This window comes from Panthera pardus, unplaced genomic scaffold (assembly GCF_024362965.1).
Source record: "Panthera pardus isolate Hobbes unplaced genomic scaffold, ASM2436296v1 HiC_scaffold_16, whole genome shotgun sequence".
Classification (NCBI taxonomy): Eukaryota; Metazoa; Chordata; class Mammalia; order Carnivora; family Felidae; genus Panthera; species Panthera pardus.
Genome location: NW_026526721.1, coordinates 137,862,592 through 137,883,745, shown reverse-complemented (window position 1 = coordinate 137,883,745; position 21,154 = coordinate 137,862,592). Strand labels below are relative to the sequence as shown.

The 21,154-nt window shown below is 40.0% G+C and overlaps 1 protein-coding gene across 1 annotated transcript in view; it reads left to right on the top strand.

Annotated features, from left to right (window-relative positions):
• The first annotated feature begins 2,997 nt into the window (after positions 1-2,997).
• Positions 2,998-21,154, top strand: part of ZNF385D (zinc finger protein 385D) — an 894,647-nt gene continuing 876,490 nt past the window's right edge. The window contains exon 1 of the mRNA XM_053903848.1: positions 2,998-3,220. Within this exon, the coding sequence (XP_053759823.1) occupies positions 3,115-3,220 (106 nt within the window). The 5' untranslated portion in view covers positions 2,998-3,114. The remainder of the gene's footprint in view (positions 3,221-21,154) is intronic.

Here is a 21,154-nt window from a genome sequence, read left to right as displayed (position 1 = left end):
AATAAACATAAAAATAAAATCCACCGACTGTACCCAACCAACCTTCTTGACTTCTCAATTCTTAACGGTGTCACCTATTTCTAGTACTCCAGGCACGAAACCATAGAGATAGGTTTTTTTCCATTTTTTAAGTTTATTTATTTATTTTGAGAGAGAGAGAGAGGGAGCGAGCATGCACAGAAGCAAGGGAGAGGCAGAGAGAGAGAGGGAGAAAGGGAATCCCAAACAGCTTTCTTGCCGTCAACATGGAGCCCGACTTGGGGCTTGAACTCACAAACCGTGAGATCATGACCTGAGCTGAAATTAAGAGTCCGATGCTTACTCGACTGAGCCACCCAGATGCCCCAAAGCCTTAGAGATACCTTGGACAAATCTCTCTCCTCCACATAGTTGCGATATACTGTTAATTATGTCTCCTTTTAAAGGTCTCCTTTCCTACCTTTGTTCATATCTTTGTTCATACCGTTATGATCTCGTACCTGTGGCTTTGACTGCCTCCCAAGTGCTTTTACAACTCTACTACTTTTCTGCTCCTAGGTCATCCCATTAACTTGTTTTATCAAATCTTCTTGCTGTATTTCTTATCATGGTGGTCCTCAGCTCAGCACTTCTCAAGTGAAGTACAGTCTGCTCAAGGTAGCAGTCCTAGCACCTGCCAATCTTCCAAGCTCTTTCCTTATCTTCTTCCATGCGGTGTATGTTTTGGGCCAAGGGATCCACTGTTCCCCATACTTTTCTGCCCTTACTCTTTCGTCTTAATGGTACTTCCTTTTTAATTCTTGCCTGATGGAATCCTATCATAGTTGAAGGTTTTTCTAGAATGACTTTCCTTCTCTTTGATTCTGTGAAGTTTCTCCAGGCCTCACTGCCTTTTGAACTTGCTGCAGTATTGTGTTTGGTAGTCTCTAGTGGGACCATAGACTACCTAATATGGTGCTTCTTGGTATATTGTCAAATTGTTCTTACAAAGCAGGAATGGTGTCTGACTCTATTCACCCCAGGAAAGGTCTTTACCACGATAAAGACGTGTTAACACTTGATGAACTGAAATGATAGGATGAATGTTTAAATCCAGATGAAAACACGTCAAGAGAGAGGATCAAACCAAACTAACATAGGCTAAGTCGAAACCACATATTTTTTCGGTGCATTTACTCTATTTCTCTTTTTATTTCCTTATTCTTGGCATTTGCATTTCTTGGTTTTCTTTACCTATTAGCTTGAAAAACGATTTATTTTTTTTAATTTTTTTTAAACATTTATTTTTGAGATAGAGAGAGACAGAACATGAATGGGGGAGGGTCAGAGAGAGGGAGACACAGAATCTGAAACAGGCTCCAGGCTCTGAGCCATCGGCACAGAGCCCGACGCGGGGCTCGAACTCACGGACCGCGAGATCATGACCTGAGCGATGTCGGCCGCTTAACCGACTGAGCCACCCAAGCGCCCCGAAAAACGATTTAACTACTTGATAATGCATACTTGAATGGTGCCGTTCTCTGCTAAAATCAACAACTGGCTCAGAGGATGAACAGTCTACTCTTTTGAGGATGTTACTTAGCATTTACTTTCTAAATGTCTGTGAATTTGTGGGGAAGTCACTGATGATTATTTTTTAGAGCTACTCTTGAAAACATACAGCAAATTACCATTATTATATACACTTTCCTCAACATTAGTATTCCTAATAATTTTATCAATAGAGGATTATTAATGACAATGATGACAGCATTGTACATGTGGGGCATTTTATACTTGTGCACTCAGTTCACGTTTCTAAGTTATTTGGCCTACACAGCATGCTGAAACCCCATGAAAGACACTGTCCCAGGGACTTGTTATTTCAGACCGTGGTACAAATAGCTAGTGGCTCAGCTGGTACTAGAAAGTGAGTTGATATTGTTTGTGTTTTGCCCACCTCCAGCCAGCACCTGAGGGATAATACGCGCTTTCAGAGACTACTGCCCACAGGGCAATGTGGTCCTTGGACAAGCATCCTCTGTCACACCATTAAACAAGCAGAGACTCTCAGGCCCCACTCCAAGCCTATTGGAACAGAATCTGAACTCTAACCTGATTTCCTCGATGATTCCTGTGCACGGCAAAATTTGAGAAACACCTCTTTACCTCCTAAGAAAGGACAATGGAGTATATGTTTTCATCCCCAGGGTATTGTAGTGTGTGTGTGTGTGTGTGTGTGTGTGTGTGTGTGTGTGTGCGCGCGCGCGCGTGTGTGAGAGAGAGAGAGAGAGAGAGGGAGAGAGAGAGAGAAAAAGAAGAGAGAGAGAAGAGCGAGAAGAGAGGGGGGGATAGAGGGAGGGGTAAGGGAGGGAAGGAGAGAGGTAGGAGTGAGAAACAGAAGGGGGAGGGATGGAGGTATCAGGTGAGAGAAGAAAAATCGCAGTAGGACCTGGGTCCCTCAAGAGGGGGGAACATGGGTTTTGTGGAGGTGGAATTTCCCCTCATACTTCAGTAGCTTCACCCTATCACTTTGTATCTGCAATCTGAGATTGGAGGTTCACTGTTAAAAAAAAAAAAAAAGAAAAAAGAAAAAAAAAAAGAGGGGTGTGGAGGTGGGGGTGGGGCTGTTTTCAGGTAGACCTGTATGCAACCCGGGAAGATAAGGGACCTAAGCACAAAAGGAAAGCCCCTTTCCCGAGCCTCCTGAAGCAGCTCACTTGAGCTCATTTCTAATACCCCTAGTTTCTGGATGCATTGCTGTCGCTCGCATTTCCCCTTAACACCCAGGATCCACTCACTCCATGAAAGCTAGTTCCTCTCCCCTCGGTTTCTTTCTCTCCGCTCAGCCTTCTCTCCCTTCCCCGGCACCCCCGGGCCGGCCCCTCCCTCCGCTCCAGCTCGCACCTCTCCCCAGCTGGGTGCACCTGAGGCTGGCGCGGGCTCGGGACGCGTGCAGAGCACGGCGGGCGCGGCGGAGGCAGAGGCGCGCCGACAGCCACCTCCAGCCAGCGCCCGAGGGACCACACGAGCGGCGCTCCGGGGACTATTCTCCGCGGCAGCCGCTCACGCCTCGTGGTGACTCTCACCACCGAAGCTGCAGATCGGCCCTTGTGCGCCCCCGGGGCCAGCCAGCCCGGGCGGCCGCTCCTCCTGATGCCGGGGCCGGGGCGCAGGGCGGCCGCCGGCAGGAGGATGAAGGGCTCGGCGGGAGGAAGGAGAGAAAAACTGCTGGGGGCGCCGAAAGCTCAGTCCAGCCGCGGTAAGTTGAGCGCAAAAGAGGTGTCTCCGTGCGGGTGGCGGAGTTGGCTGCGGTGCCGGGCGGGCGCGGGGCTGGGGTTGCGCCCCAGGGCGCGGTGAGGCGTACCGAATGGGCATTCGCATAGTCCGCACCCGGGACGTCACCCTGTCCCCTCGAACCCCACACCGTTAGTCTGCTCCCTTGTCTCTTCCGCTCGGCGCCCAGCAGAGATGTGAGGCAGTGGGGGGCCCGGAGTGTAGAGCGCAGAGCTTGAGGGTCTCCAGGCACCACGCGCTGACGGGGACCAAGGGGCAGAGGAAGCAGCGGCAGGGGGCGACAGGGTCAGCCAGGCTCCGGCTGGAGTCGAGGGCTGGGCCACCGAGGACGGACTCCCTGCCGCCTGTCTCCTATTGGGTGTGTGTGGGGCGCGCTCCCTCCTCGGGAAACCAGGCGAAGTTGTTGGGATAAGAAAGCACGGCGGGCTAGCTTCGTGATTGTCTTTTCTTTTCATTTTCTTCCTTCTAATTCGTCCTTTTTTCTTTTTTTCTTTCCTGCCTTTTTTGTTTCTTTTCAAGATCTCCCCTCCGGATGTACAAGATTTGAGGGCAGTGGGGATGCACCCAGTTACAGGAAGCCTTCCTCCAGGGGAATAATTTTAACATTTCGGGTGGGGTTGGGAGGTTAAGGGTAAATCAGTGCCCCTCGATCTGATTGCCTTCCTGGTCCAGGGGATTGAGTTGGAGGAGAGAGTACAGGGTCTGCGTGCCTTGTGACTTCTTGCATTTAGGGAGAAGTTTTATTGTGCGTGCAAATTGGGGTCAGAGGAAACCTGCGGGGCCCAACACACTGTCGCCCCTTGTGAAATGCCCAGTGTCCTGTCTGCCCCCCTTACAGTTCAGACTTGTCTGCATCACATATTTCTGGGGACGATGTTTGTGTCTGCTTCAGCCTGAGCTGCAGCTAAAGTAGCAAGGAATGCGATGTTCCTGGGTGTTATGAGCATCTCCAAATTCTGGAAGCTTGAACTGACTTGCAGGACTACTTTCTGTTCTGTAGGTGTAACTAGGGACCCTGGAGCTGGTGCTTTTTGCTGACATTCCTGTGGTGCTTTCTGGGGATGTCCTAGGGAAATGTCTTTCTCTTCTCTTGAGGCTGTTTGCTACTTGTCTGTTAAAAGCGATTTTCATGTCCACTCAGTTCTGGTTCATCACGTTCCCTGAAACCACTGGGAAAGGTTTATCTCCTTCTGGGTTTTCCTGCCACCCTTGCTCCGTACTGGGTGATTTAGTCACTATCCTCTGGTCCCGGAAACATGAAAGGCAAATACGGGTCATTTCAAATTATGTTGATGGATGCAGCACAGTGTGTCTGGGGGTTGTTGCAATGTCTTCGCATTTCCTTCCAGATGTTCCTCAGAAATTAACTGGAGTGCTCTATCCATGGAGCTCAACCATAGACTAGGGGAATGGGTAAGCATCTTGAGTTAATGTATTATCTTAGATTTCAATAAGTGAGGTGCTAGAAGCTATGTGTGTTGAGAGAAAGAAACCTGAGCCAAAATATACGACGTCTGGACTGCTTTGCTTTGTTACAGAGTGGCTGAAGGAACTTGGGGTCATTTGACAAGAACAAGAACAACCGTAATAATGACGCCTAACATTTTTTTCCCCATTCACAGCACACTAAGCACTGTATGAAGGCCCTTACAGCTCCTTTAAATATATAACAACCCCAGGAAGGCAACATCCTTACTTCTCCATTTTGTGGATAAGGAAAAAGGAGCCTTAGAGATGTAAAATTTGGAAAAGTTCCAGAGTTAGTGTTTTAGAACCCAAGATTGCTGGACTTCAAAGTTGATTCCTCCAATCATTACTCAACCTTGTCGAACCTCATTTGAAAAGTGGGAGGACTATCTGAGTTCTAAACCCCATGAAAAATTAGTACCACATCATAGATTGATTCATGTACAACTATTTCAAATGTTTAACAGAAACGTCCAACTTAGACTTCAAATCAAATGAAAAATGTGTCACGTTTATGTCATTTGGCTTGCCATCTGTAGAGAGGGCTAAATGCTGAGGTCTTGGGGTTCCCCTTGACAGTGTTTCTTCTTTGAGCCCCTTTATTGTAAATCAGTAGTAGTATTGTATAGCCTTTCTCTTAACAATCTGTGATTTATAACATTAAATATACCTGATGCTAACATCACATTTGTACGACTCTCTAGAGTTAGTTATCCTGAGGTCTACCTGGACACTCTCATAGTTTAGCCAGCTTATAATTAATGCTCAAATCCTAACAGGATGTTGAATTTCTATTAAGAGATACATGCAGCTTGTTTGAAAATTTCCTTTTTATTTTCAGCGGTATTTTCAAAACAATTACACCCCCTGCTGTGATTTGCTATTTACTAGTACATCAAAAGTTCAGTAATGAAAAATGTTTGTAATTCAACAAAACATAGTGTCTCATCTACAATAACAACTTTGGCTAAAAGATTCACATCCAATTTAGGGCTTATTTTATCTGAAATTTAATTAAGACGTTGCATTTGTTACTGCAAAATGTATGCAGGTAGTTGAGGACACATCTTCCATTATTTTCTTGTAATCTCCAACTATAAATTCATTACTGATGAGTTCTTCAGATAATTTGTTATGTGCTGTCTAAAGATTTTGAGGGTTTAAAACAAAAAACAAAAGCAACAAATAGATCGTATTTGTTGTATTTCTTCATAAGCTATAATTATGCATATCTGGGGAATAATGATGTATTTTAAGTCACAGATCTGATTTGCCTGCACATGAATGGAATGATCAGATAAAAGTACATAAGTCCGTTGGGATACTAATGATTCATATCCCAGATGGGGGAACAACTTTGGAAATAGAGAATCTTTGACAAGTTATCTTACTAGGTTTCATCACACTTGCATAATATCTTATTGTTTGTTGTCAAATAAAAGGACATTTCTCTGTTACGGTAAACTAAGTTATTCCTTTGATTTCTTTTGTTTTAGGGTTAAATTGTGTTTTCTAGTAGTAATGTAGAGTTGCATAAAATTAACGTTTGTGTCCTTTCAAATATTTGAAGCCTTAAAAAATCATACTTTGTGTACTGTAAGTAATCCATTTCTGAATACATTCACAGGAATATAAAAATAGTACAGTGGTAACTTGCCTTGAGGTTTTGTTTGTTTTTTTAGAAGTAGATAATGAGGTTGTTACAGTGGTTAACATATTTAACCTTGGTAACGAAGTATTGAAATTTATTGTAAATATGAATTTTTGAACTGCAAAATATTTTATGATGAGTCTTATAAGTGGGTTAACCTTGTAATCACATGAACATCTGTTAGGTGTTTGACAATTTTTTTTGTTTCATATTTGCACAATAGGACTATTTATGTGCTATTATTTGGTGATTTGAACAACCAGCTTTCTGGAAAATGATTTAAGCTCTATAAGCATCTGAGTCATATTGGTGTCACAGACCAAAGAAACTGATATTGGGGAAGGAGTTTTAATTTTGAATGTTGCAAGGGCTTAGAGCTCAAGGTAGATGACACTCCTTGGTTTTTTGACAAGCCTCTAAAGAGAGACTTTGAATAAAATAAAGCCTGTGGGTTGAACATTAAGCAAGCAGTTGAGTAGGCTCTTTGGAAACCTAGATCAGCTCAAATGGAATTATGTGCCTCAAATTTGGTGTAATTAATTTGAACAAGTAATTAACAAACACATTTGAGATCATTAAAAAAACTCCAGTATGTTAAAAATGCATTAATTTACATAATCTAGGGCTTGCTAAGATTGGCAATAACTCCTGTTTGTGGATTGACCCATCCTTAACTTTAAAAATGAAGTTCAGGGGCGCCTGGGTGGCTCAGTCGGTTGAGCGTCCGACTTCAGCTCAGGTCACGATCTCACGGTCTGTGAGTTCGAGTCCCACGTCGGGCTCTGGGCTGACGGCTCAGAGCCTGGAGCCTGCTTCCGATTCTGTGTCTCCCTCTCTCTCTGCCCCTCCCCCGTTCATGCTCTGTCTCTGTCTCTCAAAAATAAATAAACGTTAAAAAAATTAAAAAAAAAATAAAGTTCAATAAGAAAGAACTTTAAGGATACTGAGAAGCAGAGATGAATCAGATTTCTTCACAAAGTCTTTATCTCATTTGAAATTGATTGTAATCAAATCCAGGTAATTCTGTACCACTTTTAGTATTTTGCAGAGATTGAGAATGGGATTCAAAGAGTATCTTTTTCCTAACCTACTGATGTACTGGTAGAGAATACTAGAACAGAGTTTTAGAGTGACGATAGAGTGCTCTAGGCCATTTAATGATTTTATTACTTTGTAGTGTCATCCAACCATGTGTTTCATTTTTTGCCTTATTTGAAACACAAAGTGGCAGTCCACTCTGATCTCGAATTATATGTACCAAAGCTGGCAAACATACAGCATTTCTAAACTGGTCTCTTAAGTCAGAGATTTGCAGTAAAGGAGAGTTCTTAACTTTGCCTCTATGTAATTATGTAGCCCGTCTTCTGGCACACAGTACTAATCTTGGCATATCTTGATTACCCATTAGACCTATCTGTCTCCATGAGAACAGCAAATACTATTACAGTGCAGCGTTAAGGAGGTCCATTTGCGGATTTAACTAAGGTTTCTTATAACACGGGGTCAGGCATCCTCTGTTTAGTTTTATTCTGGTCTTGTGATGTGTCCTTGTTTATATATCTAAAGAGTTAATCGCTGCTGTTTTTATAATTTATTATTAGACAATTATTAGAGATTTCTTTCTTCTTTAACAATCTCTCATCTACCCCCAATTGAAATGAAAGACATAATAATGAAATAGGTCTATAGTATCTTTATTTGACTTTTACTTAAACAAAGAAATGCACTTGAAACTCCAGAAGGCGTCCTGAAAACTCTAGATTTTAAAACTATTTTGTTGAGAAGAACTTCCAGTAGTTAGTCTCAGTGTACCAAATCTATCCAGATCACCTAGAATTTGAAGAATATAGGCACTGGATTGAGCTCTCAAGTGGATGCAAGTGTTTCATTCATAGTAAAATTTGGCCTTAAAGTTACAGAGACAAAATAGTCTTTTAACATGATGTAGCATTTAAGAAAGTGCACTCAAGAACTGGACCACCTTAGTTTGAATCCTTGCTCTGTTCCTTACAAGCTGTGAGAATTTAGAGGCTCCTGGGTGGCTCAGTTGGTGAATTGTCCGACTTTAGCTCAGGTCATGATCTCACGTTTCCTGAGTTTGAGCCCCATATTGGGCTCTGTGCTGCCAGCTTGGAGCCTGGAGCCTGTTTCAGACTCTGTGTCTCCCTCTCTGTCCCTCCACCTCTCTCTCTCTCTCTCTCTCTCTCTCTCTCTCCCCCCCATCTCTCCTTCAAAAATAAACATTAAAAAATTTAAAAATGTGAGAATTTAGTCAACTTATTGTACATTTCTTTGCTTTAGCTGTAACATGGTGATACTAAGTGATTGACTGAATTTCATGGGTTGATTGATGACCATCAAGTATTAGTTTTCTATAGTTACTCAACCAGATTGCCACAAATGTGGTGGCTTCAAACAACAGAAATGAATTCTCTCACAATTCTGAAGGTCGTAAATCTGGAATCAGTATCACTGGACTGAAATCGAGGTCTCAGCAAGGCTGTGTACTCTCTGGAGGCTCGAGGGGGGAATCTGTACCTTGCCTCTTGCAACTTCTGGTGGCCATTGGCATTCCTTGGTTTGTGGTCACATCACTTCTATCTCTGCCTTTGTCTTCCCATTGCCTTCTCCTCTGTGAGTCTAATTTCCATCTGCTTTTCTCTTCTAAGGACATTTGTGATTGCATTTAGGGTCTATCCTGATAATCCAGAATAATTTCTTATTTTAAGATCCTTAACTTAATCCTACCTGCAATGACTCTTTTCCCAAAGAAGGTGACATTTACAGGTTCCAGGGATTGGGGTCTTGAGACCTGGAGTGGGAATGTTGGAGGGTTGTATGTACATTACTTGGCCTGTTATAATCATCATCCTCATATTTTTGTACTGTGCTAGATGTATGAAAAGATAGCAGAACCAATATAACTAAATTATGGAAAATGTAGAAAGTATCAGAAAATTCATATATTTTTAAAGCACATTTTCCTAACTTATGTTCAAATTTTGACCAGATTTTTTGATCAGAGACTTTAGGGCAATTGATTATTTTCTCTTCGCTTTAACATAATGCAGTCAGTAAATATCTGATGAGTAGTTACTATGTGCTTACAGAATGTTGGTCCTGGGGATATCAAAGTTGACAGGAAAAGAAAGACCCTGAGCTCATGGAGCGTTTAGTGTATGAAAAATAGCTAGACAACTACTACAATTTATTTTATTTATGTATTTTTTAAATTTTTTAAAATGTTTATTTATTTTTGAGACAGAGAGAGACAGAGGATGAATGGGGGAGGGTCAGAGAGAGAGGGAGACACAGAATCTGAAACAGGCTCCAGGCTCTGAGCTGTCAGCACAGAGCCCGACACGGGGCTCGAACTCACGGACCACGAGATCATGACCTCAGCCGAAGTCGGACGCCTAACCGACTGAGCCACCCAGGTGCCCCCACAGCTACTACATTTTAACTAGTACTTTGATAGAATACAATTAGCTCTTTATGTTTAATTCACAATTTTAGGAGCAAAGAAATACCATTAAACACAGTTTAGAGATAAGGAACTAAGCTAGGAAATATGCATATACATAGCTAAGATGAGACAATTTTTGAACTCTCTTCCTTCTGCTTACACTATATGTGCCATAAAATAAAATGAAAAATGAGGAACAAATTTAACAAAATAAATAAAAATAAAATTTTTGAAATACAAACAGAATTTGTCAACCACATAATTTAATTAACTAGAAATATCAACTCATAAGATATTATGGTTGATTGGACTTGGGTTTAGCTGAAAAGTTAAGAGCTTCTCTTTCAGAATTGTTATATTTTACTTTTTTTTTTCTAGAGGGTATTAGTTGATTTTCCGACTTTGGTGAATAGACACTGTTTACTTACTTATTCTTTACCTTTTTAAAGAAAATGATCCGAATAAAATACATAAAACATGAACGTTATCATCCTAACCATTTGTAAGGGTACAGTTCAGTGGCATTAAATACATTCATATAGTTTTGCATCCTTCATCACCGCACATATCCAGAACTCTTCTGGCAGAACTAAAACTCTATCCCCTTTAAACAATAACTCCACATTTCCCTCTCCCTATTACCTAGCAACCATCTTTCTACTTACTGTCTGTATGATTTTGACTACTGTAAGTACCTCCTGTAAGTGGAATCAGAGAATAATTGTCTTGTAACTGGCTTATTTTACTCAGCATAATGTCATCAAGGTTCATCCATGTAGAGTAGCATATATTAGAGTATTTCCTTCCTGTTATATGTATAAATGACATTTTGTTTATCCATGCTTCTATCAATGGGCACTTGGGTTGCTTCTGCATTTTGCCTTTTGGGCATAATGCTGCTGTGAACATGGCTGTACAAACATCTCTTCCAGGCTGCTTTCAATCCTTTAGGAACATACCCAGAAGCAGAATTGCTGGATCATATAGTGATTCTGTTTGTAATTTTTTGAGGAGTTGCCATAGTGTTTTTTTTTTTTTCCTTGTGGCTGTACCATTTTACATTCCCAGTGCACAAGAGTTCCAATTTCTCTGATCCTTGCCAAAACTCATTTTCTGGTTCATTCATTCACCTCCCTCCCTCCCTCCCTTCATTCCTTTCATTGTTGTTGTTTTAATGGTAGCCAATTTAGTAGATACGAGATGGTATCTCACTGTAGTTTTTTTTTAATTGTTTTTAATGTTTATTTTTGAGAGAGAGAGAGAATGCACACCCGTGCACATGGGGGAGGGGTGGAGAGAAAGGGAGACATAGAACCCAAAGCAGGCTCCAGGCTCTGAGCTGTCAGCACAGAGCCCTACATGGGGCTCAGACTCACGAAATGTGAGATCATGACCTGAGCCAAAGTCCGACACTCATCCAACTGAGCCATCCAGGTGACCCTCACTGTAGTTTTGATTTGCATTTCCCTAATGATTAGTGTATTAAATATCTTTTTGTGTGCTTATTCATCATTTGTATATCTTCTTTGGGGAAAAGTCTATTTGAGTCCTTTGCTCATTTTTGAGTTAGATTGCTTGTTTTGCTGCTGTTGTTGAGTCTTACGAATTCACTATATATTTTGGTTAGTCCCTTATTTGGTATATGATTTACAAGTTTTTCCCATTCTGTGGTTTGCCTTTTAATTCTGTTGGTAATGGTTTTAGATGTACAGATTAAAAATTTTTTCACAGTCCACTTTGTTCATTTTTTTCTTCTGTTCCCTGGGCCTTTAATGGCATATCTAAGCAAACAGTGTCTCTTCTTTACCTTTTTGGTAACGAGTTTGAGAAGTTTTGTTTTTTTTTTTTAACCTTTTATTTATTTTTGAGACAGGGAGAAACAGAGCATGAACAGGGGAGGGTCAGAGAGAGGGAGACACAGAATCCGAAACAGGCTCCAGGCTCTGAGCTGTCAGCACAGAGCCCGACACGGGGCTCAGACTCACGGACTGCGAGATCATGACCTGAGCCCAAGTCGGCCACTTAACTGACTGAGCCACCCAGGCGCCCCTAGTTTGAGAAGTTTTAAAAACAATATGGGGTGCCTGGGTGGCTCAGTTGGTTAAGGGTCTGACTCCTAATTTTGGCTCAGGTCATGATCTTGTGGTTCATGAGTTTGAGCTCTGCACAGAGCCTGCTTGGGATTCTCTCTCTCCCTCTTTTTCTGCCCCTATTCTGCTCATTGTCTCTTTGTCTCTTTCTCTCTTTCTCCAAATAGATAAATAACCTTAAAAAAAAACAACAATGTAAAATATCGCTAAATTAAATCTACAAAATAAGAGACTAGGATGAGAAGAAATAAACTGTAATTGCAGACTAAAATATCAATAATCTCACATATGTAATGTTGACCAACAAAGGCCAGCAAGCCCCAAAAGCCCGAGTCCATTCACACATGTTCAAAATTAAGTAAAACTAACTTACAAATACATCATAATTTCTGGAGGGGAAGGGGGCAACATCCTGAAATGTTCTGTTTTCTGATCTGAGTGTTGATAATGTGGGTTTATTCCCTTGCAAAAACTCAAGTTGTACCTATGATTGATGCACTTCTCTGTATTTCATTTACACTTAAGAAAGTTAAAAATCAGTTGGTCATTCAGAAGCACATGACAAAGAGAAATTTCCTTAGAAGTAGGAAAGATAGGAAAAGAAATGTGTTCTAAGGGTTTATCCATTTGGACGACTTGGTCTGTATATTTGGCCCTAAGGTTTTATTATTATTATTATTTTTTTAGAACAAGTGAGCAGGGGAGAGGGACAAAGCGGGAAGGGGGGGGGGGCAGGGGTTGGAGAGAGAGAGAGGCAGGGTGGGTGGGTGGGGGGTGGGAAGAGGAAGGGGAATCTTAATCAGGCTCCAAGCTCAGTGTGGAGCCTGTCATGCGGTTCTGTTCCATGACCCTGGGATGATGAACTGAGCTGAAATCAAGAGCCGGGTACTCAACCAACTGAGCCACGCAGGGGTCCTTGGCCCTAAGCTTTTAAACAGCAATCACATCCGTGGGCACAGATATCATCAGAACAATGCTGTTCAAGAGAAAAACACCATTCCTAGGACTGAGACTGGAGGGAAGTTTTCCCATGAGTCTTCATGAAAAAGGGAACTGAATGACGCAGCGAATAACATCTTCTTGTTCATACAGCAGAGACTTTGATAGGAATCTTTCTTAACAGTGAAGAGCAGTGTAGTTACTGGATGCTTTCTGGTTTGTCTTAACTTTAAACATTTCAAAGTTTCTAGCGGAATGGGAAGGCCGTGTATTCCTTAGACCACGCTTTGTAAATTCACTTCCTTTAACGATACCTTTGGCCATGGTTGCATGGCAGTGAGTTTGAGCCCACTTACATAGACAAATTCATCGTGCTGATACTCCTTGTGATGAGTTAAAAACTGGAGTCAGCTTGACTCTTTGGGGAACCTGGGAAAATGGATACCTTCCAGGAATGAGAGGGGTAGCTCTGAGGTAAAAGCAGTGGGCAAGTTCATATTTGCTTAAATAATTAATAAGTAGGATGCAGTGAATTAATTTGATTTCCCTTGATAATTCTTCACAGTTCTTCACAAGTCTCTCCAGGCATCAATAATCTAGACAATGATAGCTATAATCCCACAGAGAATAATTCTTGTATGACAGGGACCGTGTTGTATTAATCTTTCTACCTCTTGCGATGCTGGACAGTGCCTTGAACAAAGTAGGTATCCCCAAACGTTGTTGAATGAATAAATGATTAAATTCTGCAATGTGGTAGACATAGAATTTGTAGAGGGTGGAAATAGTTATCAGAATCTTAAGATACTTTAAGAATTGCCTTAAAAACAGCCTCATGATCTATCAAATTTTTGATACACTGTGTCATTTGGTCCCTTCTGAGTAAAGTAGACATGGTTCAATTATTGGTTAATTAATGGCTTTTAGTGAGTTGAGTAAAGTTTTTTAGCACCTCATAAAGAAAAGTTTGACCTTAAGAAATTCCTTTCAAAATACCATTTTTCCATTCCTATGGATTTTGGGTGAACACTCTGTATTTGTAGAAATTCCTTATTAATGAGTGGCATAACTCTTAATTATATTATATATATATATAACTCTTATTTTATATATATATTATATATATATTATATATATATAACTCTTATTATATATATTATATATATAACTCTTATATATATATAACTCTTATTATATATATATATATAACTCTTAATTTTTTATATATATATATATATATATATATAACTCTTAATCTTTTTTTTTTTTAATTTTTTTTTTATTCAACGTTTTTTATTTATTTTTGGGACAGAGAGAGACAGAGCATGAACGGGGGAGGGGCAGAGAGAGAGGGAGACACAGAATCGGAAACAGGCTCCAGGCTCCGAGCCGTCAGCCCAGAGCCTGACGCGGGGCTCGAACTCACGGACCGCGAGATCGTGACCTGGCTGAAGTCGGACGCTTAACTGACTGCGCCACCCAGGCGCCCCTATAACTCTTAATCTTAAGTCGCATGCTTAACCGACAGAGCCACCCAGGCGCCAACTTATTAATCATAAATTATGTCTGATCCCAATGTATACTTCCTTGATTCTTTGTAAATGAAAAACCAGAACAAGTTAACCTGAAGAGATGATACCAAATATTTTAAAAGTTTTCTTTTTATTTAATTAATTAATTTATTTTACGTATTTGACAGTGAGAGAGCACGAGCCAGGGAGAGGGGCAAGGGGAAAGAGAGAGAGGGAGAGAGAGAGGGGAAGAGAGAGGGAGGGAGAGAGAGAAAGAGAATATTGCTGGGATCATGACCTGAGCTGAAGTCAAGACTCAGATGCTCAACTGACTGAGCCACCCAGGCACTCCGAAACGTGTTTTCTCTTTTTGGATCATAAATTAGAACATGATTTCTGAATTTAAATATTCAAAACTTGAAGAGGAACTCTTCGAGACTCTGAGGACATCAGAAGAAAGAATTTCCTTCTTAAAAAATTGCCTTTAACAAAGTACAAGTTTCCCTAATTAGGATTTTTTAGCATGTGTAAGAAAATTTGAGGAAAAACGAAATACTATTCAGGGTAGAAAAGGTTGCCATTATGAATTACGGGATTCACATTGCTTTGTCCATTTAGAGCAAGCATTCTATTCCTATCAAGGCACACACTAAAATATAACAATGAAATAGTGTTTTATAGAATACTGAAATGACATCTGTAATTCCTCATTTGTTTCTTCCCACAAATTAGGTGGGTATGTGTTACCATTACGACAGTTACATTTTTTAAAGATACATAAACAAAAGGTCAAGTGATTCGGCAAGGTTGGGTAACTGGTAGGTAGCAAAGTTGGATCATGAACTAACCTTGTCTGACTCAATGCCTGATGTTCTCTGTGCTACTCTGAATAGTTTCCTTTTCTTTCCACATATTCAGGGAAATAGCTTCTGTTAAGTCTATCATACATTGGAATGAATTACTTGGGACAATGATAGTCTATGACTGGAATGGAGATGAGAACAATCAATAAATGACAGTATTAAGGCAGTACTAATGAAACTTTAATTTGAAAATTGCTCCGAAATGTATTCCAAGATAGGTTTTATAACCATACTCAGATTTGATGTGAAGATAAACTAATTTTATGCAAATGCTAAAGTGACTTTAACAGTTATGTTATATACCTTGATGTGGTCCTTAAGGAAAATTGTCAGGACCATTAATAAGTTTCTAAATTGATTAGGCTAATTTGGTACTCCAAAAGGCATCTTCCTATAAATTAATGCTGCCTATTACATTCTGATTACAGCAAATTGCGTGCTTTCCATGCCCAACTTTGAAAGTTTCCAGTCTCTGCATTTTTGTGCTTTCCCAGTTGTTGACTTTCCATTTTGTCTTGCCACATCAGAACAATGAATCATCTTGTCCATTAGCTGAGTTTGGAAATTCTGTGTTATTCAATGAATTTGTTTTTACTCCATCCCTCTGATAATTTGAAACCTGGCAACTTAACTACTTTCCCAACTGTGTTTGTGATGCAACATCAAGGAGTTTTGTTTTGAACAGCAAAAGACTGCAGTGGTTTTTTTTCCATCCTTATAACTCAAATGCAATATTTTGTAAAAAATGTTTTTACATTTACTTATTTTTGATAGAGAGCACAAGTGGGGGAGTGGCAGAGAGAGAAGGAGACAAAGAATCCAAAGCAGGCTCCAGGCTCCAGGCTCCAAGCTGTAAGCTGTCAGCACAGAACCCTACGTGGGGCTTGAACTCAGAAACCGTGAGATCATGACCTGACCTGAAGTCGGATGCTTAACCGACAGAGCCACCCAGGCACCACTCAAATGCGATATTTTAATAACTGACTGTGTGTTTCAGAATAATAAAAGGTTTAGGGTAATAATAGCTAGTGATCTCTAGAGGGGCAGCATAATCAAATAATATTAGAAGGCTCTCAATTTTTATAACCTGATGGAAACAGAAATGTGCCAACTGAGTGATCACCCTGATTATCAGAGTCTCAAAGGAATACACAGTTATTCGTTTTTATTTCATGATTTCATACTAAAGGAGAGCCAAAACGTTAAAGTCAGAGTGTTATTTCTTTGTTTCTAACACTTAAAGCATGAGGTGAACAGAGGGACACACAGTGAGACAACGTATGTCAACACAATGTGCCTCTCGTGCCCCCTACAGTGAACAGGGCTTACAAGGACATTGGTATTTTTTCCATTTTGAAAGAATGTTTAAGACTTGATGTCATTGCTTTGTTATTAAAATACACAGCATTGAATCTTGGAAGTTGGCTCTTAGAGAAGCGTCAGTGAAGTCTAGTAAAAATGATGGTAATAAATTACAGAACTTTGGTTGATTTTCATAATGTGCATAGAGAATACAGTGAAGCATGTCCCTTAGGAAACTGCCAAGAACTGCACAATACTTATTGTGTCTGGAGCTGGAACCGTGGCGCCGATTCCATGAGTATGGCTCTGTGTGTATGGGAATATAATGTGTGTCCGCACACTAAAGTCATTTGGAAGTCATTGGGAGGTTAGTTTGAGGATGGCTTGGCATATTTTTGTGGAAAATCATAAAAGTAGTTTGCTCTAAAAGAATAAAATTACCCAGGCATATGTTTTCAAGAAAGAAATCATGCTCTTCCAACAGTCTAGTAAAGGTTTATTTAGCTCTTGCTTTATTAGTTCCTGAAATTTTTCAGAAAATGAAACAAGTTGTAAGAGTTCAACTGTGACTACTTTCCAACATAACGTTGGAAGTGTCCCCAAAGAGGATCTCGTTAAAGCTAGTAAAGTGGCTGTGATTTTAACAGTCGCAGTAATCCCATCCTCATGTGTCATGTCGTTTGTGGCTTTTCTTTTGCCTTCCGTTCAAGTAAGAAAGTGATCCCACAGACAATTTTGAGAACTTTCCTGTACCTTAAAAGTACCTTGTTTTTGAACCTTATGCTGCCTTTACTACATAGATCTCATTCTCTTTTACAGCCCACTTAAAAAATTACGTGGCCAAGGAATAGAAGTGACATTATACATTCATTTGTTTACATATGGTTCATAACTAGTTTTCATTACCAGTGAGAGATGCACTGTGTCCACAGGGCATCATTTCCTGTCATTTCTACTGGTACTCCCATTGTCATTTCAAGCTGAGTTCATCATTTTGCCTCTAAATTCAGCTCCACTTTTTCTTGGCTTGAGGTTTTGTTTTGTTTTGTTTTGTTTTCAATACCAACACTGCTTTCCTCAGAGTTTAACTATTTCTATACGTTAAAGCATTTTTTAATGTTTATTTATTTATCTATTTCTTTATTTTTTTTGAGAGAGAGAGAGAGAGAGTGCAAGTGTGAGCAGCAGACGGGCAGGGAGAGGGAGAGGGAGAGAGAATCCCAAGCAGGATTCATGCTGTCAGCACAGAGCCTGATGTGGGGCTTGCTTGACCTCATGAAACTGTGAGATCATGACCTTAGCTGAAATCAAGAGTTGGACGCTTAACCGACTGAGCCACCAAGTGCCCCTCGCCGTGGCCATTTAAATCTACCATCATTAGGTAATTCTAGGTGGAGGCTGCAATTGATTCAACTAACAACATACATAGAGAAATACTATCATGCAAGTTCCAAGAGATTTTTCTGTCTTGCAGAATCCAATACCTCCTTACAAATGAGCTGGTATTAGCCTTTTACTAGAAGGAAAAATAATACAGACAGCTTTTGCATTTTGCTCAAAATCGCTGGCCGCAACTAGCCTGCTTGAGATTCTCTCTCTCTGCCTCTTCCCCACTCATGCTGTCTCTGTCTCTCTCAAAATAAATAAATAAACTTTAAAAAAGAAAAACAAAATGGCCACACTGAGAGAAGCATTATATAATGGCATTTTTATTTTGTTCCCAGTAAATAAGTCAGAATGGGCAAATAGAGTTTTAGAGGTTTTTATTTTTTATTTTTTTGTATAGGGAGTCAAAAGTATCCCACTTTTTGCTAGATGTCAAAAAGAGGTCCTCTGCTTCCATTTCCTGGGTTCTGGGCCTGGATGTGTAACCAGATGATTTGTAGGCTTATGATATTGGGTCATTAAATCATAGAGATGGTTCTCATAACTTTGGAGATGAGTATGTTGCTGTTTAAAATTTCGCTTCCAACTGGACATTCATTCTCGGTGCCACTCATTCTTCTAATGCTTAGTAGCTGCCTTCCTATAAGGCTGTTCAAAAGTTTTTCCTGAATTTCAATTCTTTATCCAATGCCTGCTCTTAAATTCAGAATATTTTCTGGTTTCTTTTTCTTAGATGAAATAAAGGCCATTAGAGTGGTACACCTTCACATTTTCCTTCTGTCATTACCAGTTATAGCTTCATTTATAACCATCCTGATTCACATCTCTGTCCCAAGAGGATTGCTCTCCCAAGGCCCGATTACTTATCTTATAATCCCACTTCCTCCTGGTACCTTTTAAACATTTCACCAGTTACTCATCGTCTTGCTTAAAACTTGGCTCTTTTTCTGTTTCAGATTCTGTCTCCCTCTCGCTGACCCTCCCCTGTTCATGCTCTGTCTCAAAAATAAAAAATAAAACGTCAAAAAATTTTTTTTTGAAAAAAACTTGGCTCTTTTTTTCCATCTGCTTGCCCTCCAGATCTGCTGTACTCTCCTTTCTTCAGGCTGCTGTCCCAAATCTCTCCGTGGAATCACTGCCAAACTTTTAGAAAGGGCAGTCCCCATGCTTTTCGTTTATTGCTTTATCTCATTTTGTCATACTTCTGAGACACTTCTCTAGGGTTACGCATGAACTTTATGTCGAATCCAAAGGTCTCTTTTCAACATTACTTGGGCTTAAACATGCTAAAATATTTAACTCAGCAGACTGTCCTTATTATTCATTCACAAATACTGAGTGCCCAATACTGCATAAGGTACATAACCTGGGAATAGGGATAGGATTCAACATTTTATTTCCACGAATGTAAAGTTACCCAGGAAAGGAGGAAATAATTCATTGAAAACAGAGCATATACACTGCTTGTAGTGATTACATGTGCTTACTAATCACTCACTTGGAAGGATTGTAATACTCCACACCCCTGAAATAAGGTTATGACCTATCATTTGCTCTAGCCAAGAAAATGTGATTGGAAGTGATTTGTCACTTTTTGGCAGAAGACTTGAGAAGCTGGCGTGTGATTTGTTAGTTTCCTTTCCTCCGTCACAGAGATCAACACAAGTGTTTTAGTTGGTGGAGGCTTTGATAGTTCGTGACCCGGCCTGAGGGTTAATTTGCAGTGAAGGCCCTGCTGATCTGAGATGGACATGTGGTGTGAGCAAGAACTAAGTTTTTGTTTCTTTAAGTGACTAAGATTTTAGAACTTTGTCGCTGTCGTTTAACTTAGCATATCCTGTCTGCCGTGAGGATTCACTGTAAGCGTTGTGAAAATGGAAATGCACTTTCAGGCTTCTACTAGACTTTTCAAACTGTATGTCCCAGCATGACTCGAAATCCATCATATTAAGAATAAAATGTCTGAAAAAAATGAAAGCGATTGCTAAGCAATTAGTGACTTAATTTCAGTGCCTTGCATCTATCTAGAAAGTAGTAGAGGGTCTATGAGAAAATCAATTCACATCCAACTGTATACATTTCGTAATGTACTTGTTATTGTAGCTCAGGGCTGCTCTGAAGTTTATATTTCCTTCTCTACAAACTTCTTGAAACTTAAAATCATTTCAAGTTCACTTAGAGATTTGGGGATAATGATATGCTTTGGTCTATTTTTCTTCCTATCTGAAAGCTTCATTGTGTTAAGGCTGGAAAAGTACTATGTAATTATGTGTGTGAACTTCTTGATAATTTCAGTGATGGAATTTTCTTTTTATGTGCAAATGCTTATTCCTGCACTTTTCATATAATTAATGTGCTCACAATTATATAGGACCTATTATAACTTGCTATCTCATTTCCTGTACATACTGAAGAGAGGGCGTTGTCTGGGTGGTAAATGTTTTGCTCACTTAATGGTAAACTCTGATTTTATTACCACCTTAACCTCTTCTTCTTGATATTTTATATCATCTTCTACTTTGTTTTAAATGTCTCACCGAACACTTTACTTTGTAATATGTCCAATAATATATATAACTGAGGATAGCACTGAATGGACCAACCCAGAAATAACCCTTTAGAATGGACTTATCATTGATTTGTGCTCATATATATTATTGCTCTGTCTTCATCTCTTAAAAAATTCACCAATAACAATCCCTGTTCTGTTGATCTAATCTCACTTTGATACTTCAAAACGTATCTTTACATTTCTTTGAAAGCTTTGGTGTAAGGAAAATTAGTTGGGGCACAGAATTCCAGCATCAACAGCCTGCTAGCACCTGAATGAGACAGGAGTTTCTGTGGCCATGAAGAAGGGTATTATGATGTTTGCCCTCTTTTTGCCTCTTGTCTCTTTCCTTCTCTTACGTTGACCCTCCTTAGGTGCTGTTCAACCCCAATCACCCCATGTGAAACACTTTCCTTAAGAAATAAAGGTGCTACTAAAAGAAAAGTCACATAAAGGTAACACTCAAAGTAGCAGTGTTTGTAAAATTTTACATTTCATATGCATCAAAATATACTTCCTATGGGATTTGTTGTTTCATGTGTGGACCATTTTATACATGCTCAGTAATAATAATGATGCAAAATAGAATATCTGTGATATATAAACACAGATGCTTTGGTTAAATAGTATTTGCATGGTTTGGTCTGTTGGTTTCCACCTCCAGCTAGTCCAT